Source organism: Cryptococcus depauperatus, chromosome 4 (assembly GCF_001720195.1).
Source record: "Cryptococcus depauperatus CBS 7841 chromosome 4, complete sequence".
Classification (NCBI taxonomy): Eukaryota; Fungi; Basidiomycota; class Tremellomycetes; order Tremellales; family Cryptococcaceae; genus Cryptococcus; species Cryptococcus depauperatus.
In genome coordinates, this window is record NC_089471.1 from 686,409 (window position 1) to 697,081 (window position 10,673).

Sequence of the window (10,673 nt, forward strand, 5' to 3'; positions counted from 1 at the left end):
TGATCTGCAAGGCAAAGGAGGCAATTGGAAGGAATAGCCGCATAGAGAATGCCTTTTTAAATAAAAAAAAATACACAATGGAAACCACAAAAGTAGTCAGGAAATGAGGCGCGTTTCTAGTTGTGGCCTAGGGTTGTAGACGGATTGTGTATCATGCATAAACGCCTTTTCTGGCAGGCTCGGAAACGATGCAATGGTAGGGAAAGTAAAAGGTGTTGCATGCTGGTTACAAACATGCTCTAATGGATCACTGCTCAACGAATTTACGGATCTGGTCGAGCCAAGAGACATAGTCCTGAAAATAGAGTCAACAAGGTGTTTCATAAATTGGGTCATGCTTAAGCTCACCTTTTGCTCCTTGTGCTCACAGTAAGAGAGGACAAAGTCGGCTACAAAGGGATTAGAACGATACGCAAGGCTTGCAGCACTCACCGAGTGACTCGTCGATGCCACGTTCGGCTAGATAAGACCCAAAGGCCTCTTGGACAGTCTCGTCGAGATGGTCAAACTCTGAGAAAGGTGAGCGACGGCGAGGAGCGTCGGATGGAACTCACGAGGGCCCATGTAGCGAGACCTCCTCTCCCAATCACCCTCAGCACCCTTGGCCTCGGCCAAAGCCTTGTCATAGATGGCCACATTGGTGATTTCAAAGCCTTCGTCACACGTTTCTAAATCCACGAGCAAAGCCCCGGGAACGCTCTGTTTCGCAATGGAGAGAGAGCAAGTGACAGATGCAGGTCCAGCAGCGGCCTCCTCCGTGGCTTGCTCCGTAGGATACTCGCCCTCAAAAGTGGTAGCATCTAGGTCAGACACCTGGAAAGTGAGCTTGATACTGAGAGATGATGTCAGCAAGAATTTTGGCAATCCACCTACGTCTCGTCGCCAAATTTCCTAGTCAAGGATACATCATCTGAGCCGGGAATATCTTCAATCTCCCAAACGCCTTGAGCCTTGAAGTTTTCAATAAATTCGGGGACTTCTGGCTGTCCGTTGGTCGATTCAACTTCGTATTTGTGCTCTGCGGCAAGCGCAGAAGAGAGAGTACCATCGGCTTCAGCCCGTAGTTAGCGCCATCGGCTTCACAAACACACAGAACAACTTACTCTCACCACTGCCTTTTCTGACGAGGGTAGTGCCAAAGGCGCGGCTTGGGCAACCACAGCCGTTGACTCGTTTGAGTGCTGTGACGCGATGTACGGCAGACAAGGTAAACAGAGAACGACCGCCTATGCTTGCACAGCCACCGTGTCCGTTTGTACGACCAGAACGGAGGAACACAGGGCGAACGATAGGTTGAACAGCGCGGAAAGACATGTCTGTGATGGCTGGGAATGAAAAGGAGAAAGAGAAAAATAGAAAAATAGAAAAAGATCAAGTCGTAGAGGTCCTAAACTTTCTTGGAGTGGAGGCCTATTTTCCCACGGTGTTTTGGGTAAGAGAGGATGGCATCGCGAGTTAAAGATTCAACATTGTAGAAAGCTGTCGAAGCAGTGAAAGACCAAAAGAGATAAGAATGCATGACACCAAATGAGCCTCAACGTCTACGCCTTTTTGCCTTTGCCCTTCTTGCCTTTACCCTCACCACCGCTAGTCTCCCCAGCACTGGTCAATTCACCTCCCGAGCTAGCTCCGTTAACGCCTTTTCTTCCTTTTCTACTCTTCAAGAGCTGCTCAGGAATCCATGCTTCTTCGTAAGGCTTGACTGAAGGATAGGCAGCCACCTGAGGACCTGGAACGACAGCCTTGACCTTGTGAGCGCCCAAACCAGGCTTTTTCTTGCTTTTGCTCTTGGAAACAAAGAATGAATCATACGCCCACCATCCTCCTAGCGCAAGAATAGTACCGAAGAGAAGATAGAGAAAGAGGAGTTGAAGGTCGATCCATGAGGCAGGTGCCTCGACTATGGAGACAGTTCTGTTAAAGGCAGTAAGAGTGTGAATATCTTTGCTGCCATTCTCAGCAAGGTTGACCAATACAGTAAGGCCCATTTCCTGGGGACGGAATCTGCAATGGATCAGCACGGCAAGAACAAATGGAAACGTACTCCGAGTACATAGTGTAAGGGGCAGAAAAGTTGGAACCGGCAAATAAAGGGACATCATACTTCAAGGCGGTTGCGTTCTTGACCTGATCATAAACCAATATAGGTGAGCATCTTGGTATATGCGTTGGCATCCATTTGGCAGCTTACCAAGGCCCAGTGATTGTTGATATCGTGGTAACTGGCAGAGGCAGACACTAGAGTATAGTTTTTGGAGCCAGAGTTGGCCAGATGGAGCAAAATATTGTTTTTTTCGCCATTCACAACATCTGATACAATGTGAGCCCTCAAAGCGGTACTGGCAGCAAAAGACTCACTACCAAACACATTAGATTCGGGGAAAGTAGCGGACACGGCAACATCGTCCTCAATACTGTTGGAAAAGAAGCCTGCGTTTTGGTAAGACTACCTGCTTCTTGCAGCTTGCAGCATCATCACTCACCCATTTTTTAAAAGAATGAAAAGACAAATGAATTGAATAAATCTGATTAAAAAGATAACTACAGTGAAGGGAAACATCTATTTCCGCTATGTGGCAATGACGTTTTTTTGGGAAGGGGGATACTCAGTCACGTGACCTGATTATATGTCAACATTACAAAATCAACTAAAGTCTCATCTACATTTCAACTACAAAAATGACAAACGACGAGTTGAATAAACAAGAGGAAAGCCATGAAGTTACAACTCTCCCGACAAGACAGGCCAGTGTCACAGTGTTGGACCAGGTAGACGAGCTGAAAGAAGCTGGGCCAGGGTTGCAAAGGCGTGAGAGCCTCGAAAACACTCGCAACTTTGTACGAATGGCTGTGGCACAGTATACGAAAAGCTGACGATATGATAGTATGGAGGTAGGCCAACCTCACCTCTAGGAAGCTCGGTATACAGACAGCTTTCCACTGCTTCGAGGTTCGCCAACTCAAAGAATCGCGCACGGTCCAACTCTCATGCCTCAGCTAATTCTTTCTCTGCCGGTGCTAATAGCGACACAATGTCTCCTAAATCTCCTGTACGATCTCCTGTGCCGTTGCCCACGCCAAAAGGCTTTCTGTCTCCCAAAAAACCTGCAGCTGCTGTAAGGTTGGAACGTATAAGGGGAGGACAAGCATTCACCTCTGCTCGTTCGCGGATTGATGAAGGGGAAAGTCGAGCCGATGGGTCGGAGGTGTTGAGCGATAGGCTTTCACAAGACGGATACACCTATGAACCCTCCATCGCCTCCAATTTTCGTCATCGCCGTGAATTCAGCCAAGGCACCCTGTCGTCAGAACCTCCCCATTCGTTTCACGCTGCTCTCACAAATGCTGGTTCGGAAATGACGGAGGTGCCGCACATCTCTTCACCGACTTCGCCAAATATGGGCCCAGGGAATATTATTCAAGAGAGCTGGGATAGGTCACTCAGACATAGTGTCACGACCGTCTCGACCCCTCCACAACGACTCCAAACACTTGGACTATCATCGGATCATCTAATGAACTTGGATGCAGAGAAGAATGAAAAGATCCATGATAATATACCATCGCGCTCGACGTTTGAGCATATACGTACCGAACACCATGTGGAAATGAAAGCTAAACGTCAGAGAAGATACCACGCTTTCGAGAATCCTCTCTCACGATTCATCTGTCGGGGGTATGTCTTAATTGGCGGAGACACGTGGTATAGCATGGGACTTGTCATGGCACTGATACTTGGTATTTCTGGCGTTTGGCTAGGGACAACAGGAGCTTGGATGTGGGTACATGGGAAAGAGTATGGTTTGGCCAAGGGGGCTGGCGTGGCCATTACAATTATCTTTGTGTGAGTATTGTGGCGTCATTGAACAAGACAGCAGACGATAATGAGTGTGCAGTTATCTGTTTGCATTGACATTTAGTTCTTTTCTTGTCACGGCCTTGCGGGAGCCAGGTATCATACCAAGGAAACTAGACCTGGATCCGCCCATGACCAAAGTGGATGATTATTGGGAACCATATCCGAGAGAACTCGTTGTGAATGATGGCCGGTGAGTGTATCTGTGAAACAAGGGTGCTCATTCTGACACTCAACGTAGAGTAACTGTCAAATATTGTGAAACTTGTGAAACCTATAGGCCACCCCGATGTAGTCACTGTCGTCTGGTAAGTCCAGCTTGTGCCTTGTGTGAATTGACTAATATATGGGCTTGGTAGTGCGGCAATTGCGTTGACGGAATTGGTGAGTTAATGACTCATTAGAAGCCTGTTGCTGACTTTTTGCCACAGACCATCATTGCTCATATCTTCATACATGTATCGGCAAACGAAATTACTTCTCATTTATCGTGCTTCTTATGACTGCTGGTATTACCGATATCTATATCATGATTTTTTCCGCTATCCACCTTCTACTTATCTGTCATCATGAGAATGTCTCTTTTAAGAAGGCTATTCAAAATTCTCCTGGGTCTGCAGTGAGCTTTTTACTGGGTGTGTTGGCGTTTGTTCCAATACTATTCTTATTGCAGTACCATATAAGGGTAGGTACGAAAGCATAACAAAGGTGTTGACTAATCGGTGGTGATAGCTGTTATTCTTTAACTTAACAACACTTGAGCAAATTCGCGCGAATACGTCTAATTCATTATTTGCAATACCCAAACGTCCCGACAACCCATTTGCTAGGTCATCAACATGGAAAAACATTGTTTATGCCTCGTTTGGACGACCCCAGTTCCCCAGCTGGATTAATGCCAGCGGATGGGAAAACATTGATAAAAGGGAAATTAACCCAGCGTTGAGAGATTGAAAGCTAAGAGGAGTATAACCATAGATTTTGGGTTCATCATATCGTTGTAGTTTAATTACCATCAATGCATAATTGGGTACCTTGTACCATCAAAGATCAACTTCCCGCTTTTTGCTTCAGTGATCACTACCCTTATCTCCTCGATAAGGCGGGAAACCTGCTTGCTCCCGAACAGCAGCTGCTAGTGCAGACCAATCTTGTTTGGGGCCACCAAGTTCCCTGGCGCGTTGAAGGTTATCATGAGCTCTTTGAATAGTTGGTAAAGGACAGGGATGGCCAAGGTCGGCGCCTAGCGAAAGCATGTTGCGTGCGTCTGACACAAGTCAGTGCCCGATACGATCCAAGCAATCTATAATGGTCACCTTTCAGACCCCCTTCGACACTGAACCCTCCAGGCGGATATTCTCCCTTGGCCACGAGACTAGAATACACCAATAGAGGAGGTGCAGGAATGAATTGTTCTAAGTATCATCAGCTCAAGCCTGCGTTGCCGCGAGCAAAAGGCCTACCGAGAAAGCCTTCGAAGACAGAGGGGTCAAGGCCGACAGAATCGCTCAACGAGAAGGCTTCGCCCATAAGTTCGATCCAGCCAAGAAGAATCATGTTTCCCATAGATTTAAGTGCGCTCGCTTCAGTAATCTATGTCAGTCTCGTCTGCAAGGGCAAATATTAAGGTCGCACCAAGTTTCACATCCTCGCCAACATCAATCAATCTATTGCCCAATGCAGGTACCAAGTGAGGCTTGACCTTTTCCTTGATATCATGAGGACCAGAGAGGACAATGAGGAGCTTAGCTGCCTCTGCCATGGGTGGGCGACCAAAGACAGGAGATGCGACGTACGTTACCCCGATAGACTTGGCTTGTTCGGCCAGTTTATCTACAGGAATTCGTTCAGGCAAGTTATGGTATCTTCATGACCCAGAACTTACGAGAAGTGAGAGCTTTCAAGCTTGATTGATCAACGAATATGACTTCTTTCCCCTCGGCTGCTTTGAACATCGTACTGTAGATCTCTTCAGCAACCTGGTCGTTGATAAAACTGCTGAAAACGATATCAGATCTTTCAACCACCTCTTGAACATCTTGCGCGTAAAAAGCATCTGGAGCGGCATCTCGTACAAGAGAGTACTTTTCTTTTGAACGATTCCAGACGGAGATGGGCGGGAAATTCAGAGAAGCTGCGTGTTTTGCGAGATTGCGAGCGATAGGAGTGCCCATATTCCCAAGGCCTGCATAACCAAATCTTGTTGTCATTCTGTGAGTTGTAAGATAAGAATATATACAAGCTGTAAATAATGTAAACATTCAATGATACATTTTGTATAACTTTATACATCCATGATATCAGGTCACGTGACAACAATCTCTTTCTGACATATCATCTTTCTTTCTCTTCTTTCTATCTCACCTTGAACTTGCAATTAAGATATGTTTAGCTCTCCAAGATTTTTTGTTTCCAAAAAGGTTGAGCTGCAAAGCCCTCCAGAAATCTCGCCACTGTTGGCAGCGGAGCTGGGATTGGAATAGTGGGTTGTTGATAATCAAAACATGTAGGATTGGTATGTGAGTATAGACTAATGTATTACTCAAAGCGCATCCACGAGAGCAAAGAATAACTGCCCAAAGGGTATATACCTCGTTCCTTCTGAGGAAACTTTGTTGAAATGGCATGGTGTATTCTTTGTTCATCGAGGTATGTCTCAACTCATATAAACCTGGTGACAACCAAGATATGGGCTCAATCAAGTGTTGCTTTAGGGCCGTATAAAGGTTCTGTACTTCGGTTCACTCTTGTCTTTCCTCAAGATTATCCTCAGAGTGCACCAACTGTTCGCTTCAGCTCTGATGTCTTTCACCGTAGGCTCTTCTATGTTTTAAAAGTGGTCAGACTGACACAGTGTTAGCTATGATAGACTCCAAAACCAAGATATGGTATCCTCGCGGTCGGCTGACACAGTGGAGGTGAGCCGTTACGCATAGATTACTCTTTAGTCAATGCTCCTTGTTGACAATCAACCCAGGCCAAGAGCAGACCATATTCCCCAGCTTCTCTATAGCCTCAAAGCTAGCTTCAAAACAAAATTGCTAGAGGGGATATCAGAGGAAGAGGCCGTGAATAAACACATGTGGTCGTACGTTTTCATCTATCTAGCACGTGCACTCTAACTTGAAATGCCACTCTATAGGCTCTATCATCATAATCACCAGACCTTCCTGTCAATGACTACCCAACGTTCCATGCATAGCGCCTCGCAAACCACACTGTACCCTGAGGCTTACCCTCTGCCCCCTTCGCCTACACGAGCCACTGGTTCGCCACAGAAAAAGAGACAAACGTCGGCAAATAGTCTTGCATCAGATGATGGATTAGGGTCTATCAAGGATATGATCCAGTTTACGGAGATAACAAAAGGACAGAAAGAAAGGTTATGGGAGGCCTTGAAGGAAAGCCTAAAAGATGAGTAGCGATTCATGTCTTGGTTCTGAAGGTGCATTTTTTGTGATATCTATAAAGTCTTGCGATTCTTGTTGTATGCATCTCAACTCTATATGTACAGCTCTTGTGCATAAGATGAAAAACTTTGAGTACAGTCATGCCTCCATGATTTATTTTGCTTTTTTTTGGCATGAAAAGTCAAAACAGACGAACCAAACAATCATTACAATTTTATCTTTTCCATTTATCATTTCATCTTTTTATTATTATTCGCATTCCTATACAACATGTCTACTATTATTATTCACTCACCGGGATCATCACATTCATCCCTCGCTGATAGACCGAATGGTTTTGACCGTACATGGTTCATGGGCAAATGGGTCGTTGCTTGGAGTACTTTGCCCATGTGGAAGGTTTGTCGCTGGATTGCCTCAATGCTCATTCATTTCTGACGCCTTGTACAAAAAAAGGAGAAGAAAGGTGAGCTCTAATGATGGCAAGATGACAAACTCCTTCTGAACTTGCTTTATGACTATTGAAAATGGCTTTAGATGTAACAATCATTTATACACCAGTTGCTGGTCAATCCAAAATTGATACAACGTTTGACGATCTTGTTGAATATCGAAGCAAGTCTGCAGACAGTAATAGCAAACCGAGTACAGGTACTGTGTTGCCGTGTTAATTCGAACGAGGACGACAGTGCTCATCTCTATGTATACAGTCAGAGGAATAGACACTCTGTCGACAGGGCATGTCACATTCTACTTTGCTGGGTAAGGCCTCCAGGCTGATATCGGTTAGGTATAATGGAGCAACATTTGATTGGAAAGGAGCTGGCCTGCTATTCTTTGTACACTCTCATTGGGAGGTACTGGGCTACGGCAAAGATGAAGAACATGGTCTCGAATGGGCGGTGACCTGCATGTCTTTGTCCATACGTTTGCAAAGGTAATACTGATTATCACGTAGATTTCTCTAAAACTCTTTTTACGCCAGCTGGTTTGGATATCTATATTCGAAAGAGTCCGTCTGTTTCCAATCCTGGATCGGAAGATAATGTAGCTCGTACGATACTGCTTAAGCGAATAACAGAAGCCGTACAAGCTGCCGAAGATGAGACTTTAAGAAGGTTGACAAGCAAAGGGTTTGAAGTACCAGGAACTGTCTGAGTGCCGTCGCAGGTAAAGAGGTATGAACCAATGATTCTGTGTTTAAACGTTAAACGGTATCGACGGGGACAACAGGGAACATATGCTGCCTTTTCCATTGGGTCATTGTATCGTAAGAATGTCTACTCCATCTTCAGTAATCAACACCTGATGTTCAAATTGAGCCGCCCGAGCTCCCGTCTAGAGCGAGCGTTAGACATCTTCAACGAAAATAAGAAAGACTCACTTCAGTGGCTAATGTCCACCCGTCATCCCATACATTTCCTCTCGACTTACATCCCTGGACAAGACAGGGTTCGATAGTGAAACACTCTCCTGGTGACATTCTTCCTGGTTCATTGTTGACTTGGACGGTGCTTGAGTCAATCGGTCACAGAAACAGCCAAGGACCTACAGCCATGAAAGATCCAAGGAGGCTGATGGAACCTCTTGCCTATACCGTGCCCTGATACCTGGGTGTTTACAGAAAACCCATGTTGTTTTGCAAAATCCCTAAGGTTCATGCCGTGTATGAGCTCTTTGTTGAGTGGTCTGCACCGGCTTACTCAATAGCTTTGCCAATCTCACTGTACTTGATGCCTGGTTTACATAGTCTAATTCCAATGTCAAGAGCTTCTTTCGTAGCAGTCACCAACTCTTGACCCTGGTTGTCAACCTCTGGGAGAACAAAAGTAGCAGAAGTATCTCCGTGGTATCCGCCGTGGTAGAGAGTAAGGTCGATGTTAATGATATCTTGAGGATGAAGCGGTCGGCTTTTGTGGGTCACTTGATGGTTTCAATGGAAACAAACGAGCTTACTCGTCTGGTATACCGTCTAAGAACGAGTCAAGATTGACCCACTATGGGTATAAAAGACTACCTACGGACAATGACATTGTTGACAGAAGTAGTGCAGCTTTTGGGAAATCTGGAATAGCCCAAAGGGGATGGGTAAGCTCCTCTCTCAATGATCATGTTGTGAATGGCCTGATCTAAATGGGCCGTAGTAATCCCTGGCTAAAGCCAATACAGATGAGTACAATGGTGTGCGAGTAGATAGCTTTACCCACCTTGACCAGCTTGCTTGCTTCTCTCAAAACTTTGGCAGCCATTCTGCAAACTCTTCTGATGGCGTTTTCTTCTCTTCCTCCAAGCATAATCCTCTCGCCTGGCTCATCGTCGTCAACAACCATTTCAGGCTGCTCATGCTCGCCCCATCCAGCCGAGAAAAAGTTGTTAGGAACGTAGGGAGGTCTAGGAATATTTGTTGGGACATGATGAGGAACTGGGTAAGATGTCATGGCCAAAGAGGAGGGCAATACCGAGTATGAACCAAACCGATCACGGTTGGAGTGATAAGCTCGTTGTAAGAATGAGAGAGGTCTTGAAAAAGACATTTCTTTATCTTTGAACTGTTCTTTTAGCTGTTTGAATGTTTTTTTTTAAAAAAGAAGATATTTCTATTGACTGGGACCAAATAACACGGGGCCCCGGATTTGTTGAAACTGTTGCTAATTTAATTCTCATGTTATCGCTTTTCTTTTCCTTCTTTCATCTTTGTTTCTAGTTAGCATGAGCAAAGATGTGGATGCTAACAGAGGAGCTGGTCTCTTCAAAACGCCTACAGAGGATGCGCAAACGACTGAGAATGGTGTTGTTGAGATGATGGACATACCCAGTACAGGTTCGCTTTGCTTCCTTGATCTTTTGGTGGGGCGAAACCATGACTGAGTGACGCTGTAGGTTTGGAGTTTTTCGAGTATCGCAGAAGACTGTTCTTGGCTGGTTTTCCTATCCCTACAACCCCGACAACCCAAACTCTGCCCGAAAAGTATAAAGTACCGAAGCAACCTCCTGACCCTTTACCAGTATCAGTTAGAAGAGATTTACATCCTTCAATCCTCAGGATAGACAGAGCATTGAGTGAAGAAGGAGCAATAGGATCAAAAGAGCTTTGGGAGAGTGGTGTGAGGGATTTGGCGTGCAAGTTGCATAACGGGAGAAAGTTTACTAAAGGAATGAGATTGGGTTTAGTCGCAAGTATTCCAGAATGGCTTGATTTGTTAAAGAGGTTGGCTGATGAAGGAATAATTACAAAGATTAAGATTTTGATATCAAGTTGGATTAGCGAAGGGTTATGGCCACTGGACCCAATAACTAATGCTCCAGAACAACCGCCAGCCTCACCCATCATTAAAGGCGTAGATCTATTTCCTGAACTACAGGGACAACAACCATCTAATGCGACATGAAGAGATTCCAGCTGGTGG

General features: G+C 45.3%; 8 protein-coding genes across 8 annotated transcripts; 4 read left to right on the plus strand and 4 right to left on the minus strand.

Moving 5' to 3' along the window:
* Positions 1 to 247: 247 nt before the first annotated feature.
* On the minus strand, positions 248 to 1,314 carry L203_103557 (uncharacterized protein; the record flags this gene model as incomplete). The annotated part of the gene is made up of 6 exons (XM_066212954.1): positions 248 to 295; positions 349 to 389; positions 433 to 510; positions 555 to 813; positions 906 to 1,051; positions 1,104 to 1,314. The coding sequence occupies 6 exons, from the start codon at positions 1,312 to 1,314 to the stop codon at positions 248 to 250; spliced, it is 783 nt and encodes a 260-aa protein (XP_066069051.1).
* Positions 1,315 to 1,541: 227 nt separating this feature from the next.
* Positions 1,542 to 2,487, minus strand: L203_103558 (uncharacterized protein; the record flags this gene model as incomplete). Its single annotated transcript, XM_066212955.1, has 5 exons — positions 1,542 to 2,004; positions 2,054 to 2,127; positions 2,192 to 2,310; positions 2,359 to 2,430; positions 2,484 to 2,487. The coding sequence occupies 5 exons, from the start codon at positions 2,485 to 2,487 to the stop codon at positions 1,542 to 1,544; spliced, it is 732 nt and encodes a 243-aa protein (XP_066069052.1).
* A 192-nt stretch (positions 2,488 to 2,679) lies between these two features.
* On the plus strand, positions 2,680 to 4,810 carry L203_103559 (uncharacterized protein; the record flags this gene model as incomplete). Its single annotated transcript, XM_066212956.1, has 7 exons — positions 2,680 to 2,838; positions 2,886 to 3,844; positions 3,897 to 4,049; positions 4,098 to 4,164; positions 4,216 to 4,240; positions 4,288 to 4,541; positions 4,589 to 4,810. 7 exons carry the CDS (start codon positions 2,680 to 2,682, stop codon positions 4,808 to 4,810), a joined length of 1,839 nt encoding a protein of 612 aa, XP_066069053.1.
* Positions 4,811 to 4,926: 116 nt separating this feature from the next.
* Positions 4,927 to 6,066, minus strand: L203_103560 (uncharacterized protein; the record flags this gene model as incomplete). Its single annotated transcript, XM_066212957.1, has 5 exons — positions 4,927 to 5,123; positions 5,173 to 5,271; positions 5,320 to 5,439; positions 5,492 to 5,689; positions 5,742 to 6,066. The coding sequence occupies 5 exons, from the start codon at positions 6,064 to 6,066 to the stop codon at positions 4,927 to 4,929; spliced, it is 939 nt and encodes a 312-aa protein (XP_066069054.1).
* Positions 6,067 to 6,240: 174 nt separating this feature from the next.
* L203_103561 (uncharacterized protein) lies at positions 6,241 to 7,278 on the plus strand (the record flags this gene model as incomplete). The annotated part of the gene is made up of 6 exons (XM_066212958.1): positions 6,241 to 6,338; positions 6,405 to 6,505; positions 6,571 to 6,669; positions 6,717 to 6,774; positions 6,834 to 6,944; positions 6,999 to 7,278. 6 exons carry the CDS (start codon positions 6,241 to 6,243, stop codon positions 7,276 to 7,278), a joined length of 747 nt encoding a protein of 248 aa, XP_066069055.1.
* Positions 7,279 to 7,536: 258 nt separating this feature from the next.
* Positions 7,537 to 8,424, plus strand: L203_103562 (uncharacterized protein; the record flags this gene model as incomplete). The annotated part of the gene is made up of 6 exons (XM_066212959.1): positions 7,537 to 7,665; positions 7,723 to 7,732; positions 7,804 to 7,917; positions 7,977 to 8,004; positions 8,057 to 8,175; positions 8,225 to 8,424. 6 exons carry the CDS (start codon positions 7,537 to 7,539, stop codon positions 8,422 to 8,424), a joined length of 600 nt encoding a protein of 199 aa, XP_066069056.1.
* A 102-nt stretch (positions 8,425 to 8,526) lies between these two features.
* Positions 8,527 to 9,800, minus strand: L203_103563 (methionine aminopeptidase, type I; the record flags this gene model as incomplete). Its single annotated transcript, XM_066212960.1, has 7 exons — positions 8,527 to 8,604; positions 8,651 to 8,769; positions 8,819 to 8,916; positions 8,970 to 9,176; positions 9,223 to 9,238; positions 9,288 to 9,420; positions 9,474 to 9,800. 7 exons carry the CDS (start codon positions 9,798 to 9,800, stop codon positions 8,527 to 8,529), a joined length of 978 nt encoding a protein of 325 aa, XP_066069057.1.
* A 175-nt stretch (positions 9,801 to 9,975) lies between these two features.
* Positions 9,976 to 10,655, plus strand: L203_103564 (uncharacterized protein; the record flags this gene model as incomplete). Its single annotated transcript, XM_066212961.1, has 3 exons — positions 9,976 to 10,087; positions 10,147 to 10,439; positions 10,503 to 10,655. The coding sequence occupies 3 exons, from the start codon at positions 9,976 to 9,978 to the stop codon at positions 10,653 to 10,655; spliced, it is 558 nt and encodes a 185-aa protein (XP_066069058.1).
* Positions 10,656 to 10,673: the final 18 nt, after the last annotated feature.